General features: G+C 46.7%; 1 protein-coding gene across 1 annotated transcript; it reads left to right on the top strand.

The window, feature by feature from the left end:
* Nucleotides 1-3,698: 3,698 nt before the first annotated feature.
* Nucleotides 3,699-5,009, top strand: LOC105826881 (protein FAM156A/FAM156B-like). Its single transcript, XM_012664888.1, has one exon. It carries the CDS (start codon nucleotides 3,846-3,848, stop codon nucleotides 4,485-4,487), a length of 642 nt encoding a protein of 213 aa, XP_012520342.1. The 5' UTR covers nucleotides 3,699-3,845; the 3' UTR covers nucleotides 4,488-5,009.
* Nucleotides 5,010-6,158: the final 1,149 nt, after the last annotated feature.

Here is a 6,158-nt window from a genome sequence, read left to right as displayed (position 1 = left end):
AACTAACTCCGTGGAAACACGGGTTTCAGTTACTGAAATGTTAAGAGACTCTCTTTCTGGGATGGATGTGTTTGGATGTGCGCACTGTTGGGTCATATGCTTCGAAATATTTCTAATATTGTTCTGTGTTTCCTGCCCTGGTGTGTGCTGGTAGACACGATTCAGTAATAAAAATGTCTCAGTACCAGTATCCTCTGAAGAAAACTAGTGAGTTCTCAGTTTTCAAGTTTGCTAAAAGACCAGAGCCCGGGATGTGAGGTAACATTTCAATTTAGCATCTAATGTACATTATTTTTAGATTCATCCAAGATGTGTTTATTGGAAGAATGACTGTAGAGAGAGGCCCTTATTCTAGACGCTACCACTGGGAGTTTTGATCTCACGTTTTTCTTGGGAACATAGTTCTAGGAGCTTTAACACACACGTAGATTCTTGTAACCACCACGACAATTCACGATCCAGAACAGTCCCCAGACTCCACAACACTCATCTGGAGCCACGCCTTCGCAGTTACGCCTTCCTCACCTCTTCTCTCTGGTAGCAAGTGATCTGTGTCCTTCTCTGAGGTATTGTCTTGTGGAGAGTGTCAGCTATGAAACCGTACACTTTCTAGCCTCATGAGGTGGGCTTCTTTATGATGCAACATCTCGGATGAATCTCAAATGCTTCTATCGATTGTCTGTTCTATTTTCCTGCTGACCAATATTGCACTGTATGCAACACCAAGTTTGTTTCTCCATTCTTCCATTGAAGGACGTTGGTGTTGTCTCTAGTTTGGAGCGATTATGAATAGAGCTGCTTTCAGCATTTACGGGCAGGCTTTTGTGCAAACCTAAGCTTTCGTTTCTCTAGGGTAAAGAACCAGGACTGGGATTGTTGGGTCCTGTGGTAAATGTCTGTGGAACTTAAAAGAGACCGCCAGACTGCTTCTCAAACTGGCTGTACTGCTCGCTTCCCCACCAGCAACGTGTGGGAGTTCTAGTTGCTCCCATGTTGTCTAGCACTTGGTACCGCCAGTACTTTAAACTTGGGCCATTCTAATAGGTGCGATGGGGTATCTCATCTGGGTTTTAATTCGCATTCCCCTCATGGTTCATGACGTTGGACGTTGTTTCATGGGCTCGTCTTCAAGCCTTTCTCCCATTCTAATCAGGACGTTGGTTTTTTGACTGTTGAGTTCTGAAAATGCTTTCTCTATTCTGCAGATGAGGCCTTTATCAGGTCTGTGATTTACAAACATTTTATCCTAATGTGCACTCTTGCTTTTCGTTCTCTTCACACACTGTCTTTTATAGAGCCAGAGTTTTAAATTTTGCTGAAGTCCACTTTGTTCATTTTTCCCTCATGTGGATCGTGCTTTCTGTGTCACATCCAAGACTCGCCTTTCCTCAGCTCACAAAGATGTTCTCCTCTGGTTTCTTCTAAAAGTCGTATGATCGTAGCCTTGGCGTGTACGTCTCTGAACCCTTTTTAGTTAAATTACCTGTAAGTGTCGAGGCTGAGGTTCATATTTTTCCACATGGATATGCAACGCCATTTATTAAAAAGATCATCCTTTCTCCTTTGAATTCCCTTTTGCATCCCTGTCCAAACCACATTTCTGTGGATGTATTTATGGACTATTTTCTTCTATTGATCTGCATGTCTACCCCTTTCTAGGACAGGAGTCCTCAGGACTGCAGCTTTACAGCAAGTCTAACAATCACATAATGCCATTTCTCCAAATCTTTACATCTTTTTGAAAAATTGAAACTTCTACATAAATTGTACAGCTTTGTTGATATATATATATATATATATATAAAATATAAATTTCCATCAAGGATTTCAATGAGCAGTGCATTGATTCTGCAAAGCAAGTTGAACAAAATTGACGTTTTCCTTTGTTGAATCTTTCAATCCACAAACATATTTATTGTTTCTCTCCGTTTAACTAGGTCGTCTTCGATTTCCTTCATTAGCATTTTATAGCTTTCAGCATACAGATCCTGTAGATATTTTCTTAGTTTCATATCTAACTATTCCAGTGTGTTTGTAGCTATTACAAACAGTATTGTTTCTTAAGTTTAGGTTTCCACGTACTCACATGATTGTTTTCTGTGTGTTGACTTTGTCTCCTGTGTCTTTGTAAACTCGATTATTCCTTCCAGGGGTTTGGGGAAGATACATTGGAGTGTTCTGTGTAGAGGATCATGTGATCTACAAAAGGGTCATTTTTTATTTCTTGCGCTCTCATACGTGTGCCGTTTGCTTTTCTGGCATTATTGCCCTGTCTGGGGACTCCAACGTGGAGTTGAATAGCTATGGTGAGAGTGGACATCCTTGCCTCGTTCCCAAGCATTCAGTCTTTGACCATGAAGTGGGGTGTCAGTTGTAGGTTTTTCTGTACGTGCCCTTTATGAGGTTCAGGAAGTGTCTTCTAGTCTTCGTGTGCTGGGGTTTTTATATCATCCGTGGACGTTGAATCTTGCCGAATGTTTCTTCTGCACATGTTGATGTGATCTTGTTGTTTTTCTTCTTCCTCCGATGTCTCCATCTGTGGATTATGTAGATGGATTTTCAGTTATAGAAGGAACATCCCTTGAGTTCCTGGTATAAAACCCCCTCGATCGTGGTTTATTATTCTTTTCATCTCTTGCTAGATTTGAACTGCTAGTTTGTTCTTGAAGAATTTTGTGCCTGATTGAGAAGGAGTATTGATCGGTCTGTAGTTTTCTTGGTATCAGTGCTGTGCTAGCCTCATAAAATCAGTTGGAAGTGTTTCCTCTGCTTTATTTTCTTGTGTAGAATTGGTGTTATTTCTCCGTTTAATGTTTGGTAGACTACGCCACTGAAACTGCCTGGGCCTAGGGATCTTTTTGCAAAGGTTTTTAAACTACGAGTTCAGTTTCATTAAGAGATACAGGACTGTGCACACAGTTCGATGTTTGAACCACATCTTGTGTGACTTTGGTAGCTTATGGTTTTCGAGTACGTGGTCCATTTCATCTGAGCTGCAGAGTTCACACAGAAGAGTTGTTTGCGGGATTACTACATTGTCCCTTGTATGTTCTCTGGGTCTATAGGTGGAATCTCTTCTTTCAGGCCTGCTGTTGGTACCTTGTTGCTTCTCTCTGTTTTTTCCCTGTCAGTGTTCTACAGGTCGATCGATTTTATTGATCATTTCAAAGAACAGGCTTTTGGTTTAAGTGAAGTCATCTATTTTGTATCTGTTGGAAATTTCCTGGTTTTCTCTTGCTCCTATTTTGTACACATGCTGGGAATTTGGAAATGATCTCCATAGCTTTTTGACTAGATGCAAAATCAGTGACCACGAAGGCGAAAATACAAAAGAATGTGCCACCAGGTATAAAATTTAGGAAAAGTCTACTTTACGAAAGGAGATGAATGCTTGTGAGAAGAGCGCTTGCTCGTCACGCATTGCTTGTTCTTAAAATTATTCTAGAGAATGGGTCGGAAAGTGTCAGCAAGGAAGTGGCCTCACCGAATGCGTTGCACCCTTTTGCATCCTGTGTGACTGGGATGCGATGATTGGTGTCGTTTCTAACACCTTTGCTATATGCCAGCCACATTCTACGCTCTAGACAGGTATTATCTCAGTCGATCCCCAGAAGACAAGGTGGTGGGTCTCCTGATTGTCCCCGTTTTACACACAGGAAGTGGAGGGACAGAGGGGTTAAGTAAGGTGTATAATGACGGCTCTCCTTTCTTCCCTTATCACCCTTTGTTTCAGTCTGGCCGCACACCCTTCCTCGCTACCTTCTGGATATCTGAGAACCTCCAGCTTCACGTTCTTGTCCAGAACACAGAGGCCGAGCGGAGCCTCCAGCTCAGACTAGACCTCCATGGATCCACTCCAGAAATGGAATCCAGTGTTGATCTCGGGATCTTCCCAGATGACGGCTGCAGAGACTTCGCAGGCGGGCACAGCAGCCCCTCGGCCTTCCTCCTCAGAGCAGCTGATGGTGGGCCTGGGTAACCCACGCCCCGGTCCTGGCTCCAGGCACCCTGTGCCTCTGCCAGAGGGGCTGCTCCAGCAGCGGTACCGAGAGGAGAAGAGCCTGCAAGAGAGGCGGTGGGAAAGGCTGGCGTTCCCGCAGAGGAAGAAAGCATTCCTGGGGCACCTGAGGCGCAGACACCGTGATCACATGGCACCTTACCCGGCTGAGAGGGAACCCAGGATCTCTCTGTCAGGGAACGGGGATCAGAATCGATTCCGATGCGAGTGTCGATACTGCCAGAGCCATAGGCCGACTCTTTCTGGGATCCCTGGGGAGAGGAGCGGGGCTCCTCCTGCTTCCTCCTGGGAGGCGCTAGTGCAGGGCCTCAGCGGCCTGACCCTCAGCCTGGGTACCAGCCAGCCCGGCCTTCTGCCCGGAGGGGCGCTCCAGCAGCAGGAGAGAGAGGAGAAGCGCCAACTGGAGAGGCAGCAGGAGAGCAAGAGAGTGTTCCAGAGGCTGCTCAAACAGTGGTTAGAGGAAAACTGAGACACTGCTCGTCACGCGACGTTGGAAGGAAGGTCCTACTCTCCCGTGCCTGTCATTCCTGGATCGCTGTGAGGCATTCTGTGGCAAGGGGGACTGTGTACCGGGGGGTCCTCACCTCATCTCATGTGGCTGCTGTGGTGCGTGTTGTCACTTTCCCACCCTGGATCTCCATCTTTGCTCCCTACCTTGTTGTCCGTAAGAGATAAAACGTCTGTGTAGTGTCAATGGCTTGTTGCTGTCCCTGTGCTTTTGTGCCATTTAACTGACTGCCTCTGAGAAGCAGCACTAGGTCTGTCGAAATGCAACGCGCCACCCTGAGGTCCAGTTTCAAGAACCGGAAGCTGAACAAAGTGTGGGAAAGGGACGTGGAATGAGAACTTGGTGGTTCACCATCGTACTGTGTGTGTAAACTATTATGAATATGATAAGCTAAATGTAAGTAAATGTCTCCCTGCTCTTTAACAGTCAAGTCGTAGTCCTCCTCGCAGGAATTCCGATGGGGTACCTCATCGTCAATACCAAATAAATATATGTATGAAAGAAAGTAACCGAAGAATTCAGGTTTGTTCATCAGTAGTGGTTTGTTTCCTGTCAGATCTGAGATCACTACCTTGAAATCCCCAGCAGTGGCTCAAGAGTTCATCAAGGGGAGCTCTGCGCTGGGGGGCTGGGGAACAGGGGAGGGGGCACCAGAGAACACAGTCCAGTCGCTGAGGCCCTGCGGCAGGACCAGCATCCAAACCAGCCGGGCGGCACAAACAGAAGGAAGAGAGTCCTCCTACTTGCGGGAGATGTGGAGGCAGAGTCCGCTGCCCACCGTGGGAGCCCCTGCCCCTTGGTGCCGATGCCCTGGCTTAGGGGATCCAGGGGCCATTCTCTGTTGTCTGGTGTGCCTGGGTGGTGACTGCAAACAGCGGTTTTGTGCCTGCTTTGTGAGAACCAGAGCATCCTCTACTTATTTCAAAATCATATTGGCATTTGGACACGTGTCTTCTAATTTCAAGAGCCACCACTGATTAAATCTACCTTTTTTCTCCCTGCAGAATCCCGAGATGTGTACCCAGCAAGTGACCGTGCGATTCTTCTGAACTGAAAGCAAATTCTGCTTTGTGTCAGTCTGTGTTTTTAGGTACACCCCAGAGCCGTGTTGCTGCAAAAATCTACGCGTCTCCTGCCCACAGAAGGGGCTTGAAAACAGGTATGATTCTTAGATTCTGAACTCGGGATCTCATCGGAGAGCTTGACAGTTAAACCGACCCTGCCAGGATTCCCTCCCAGCTCCAGGGTCAAGGAAATTAAAGCAGGGCTTTTCTTTCTTGAAACTCAAATTCAGACTGGCGAATCGGGGAGAGTTTAGAAGGGGTACCATGGCATTGCGCTTCGCTGGATGTGTACTAGTTTTCTGTGCGTATTTCCGAGGTTTAGCTCATTTTGTCCTCTCCCACAGACCCATCATCTGGCAACATTTTCAGTCCTCTTCTATGATTTGGAAAGCAGAGTACAGAGAGGTAGGGAACTTGCCCAAGGTCACACGGGCGGTAGGAGGTGGAACTGGCGTGCAAACCTAGGCGGGCTGGATTCAGAGCTGGCGCCGTTCACCGGTTTCCCTCCGTCAGGGTGAGGGGTGAAGGGTGAAGCGCCAGGGGCTCCAGTGGACCTGCCATGGCTGGT

The sequence above is a fragment of the Propithecus coquereli genome, unplaced genomic scaffold (genome assembly GCF_000956105.1).
Source record: "Propithecus coquereli isolate 6110/MARCELLA unplaced genomic scaffold, Pcoq_1.0 Scaffold9364, whole genome shotgun sequence".
Taxonomy (NCBI): domain Eukaryota; kingdom Metazoa; phylum Chordata; class Mammalia; order Primates; family Indriidae; genus Propithecus; species Propithecus coquereli.
The sequence above is the reverse complement of the archived record's forward strand: the minus strand, read 5'-3'. Positions and strand labels throughout refer to the sequence as shown.

Bases quoted from the DNA above. Each gene is read 5' to 3' on its own strand.
- LOC105826881 (XM_012664888.1), top strand. From the start codon at position 3,846: ATGGATCCACTCCAGAAATGGAATCCAGTGTTGATCTCGGGATCTTCC.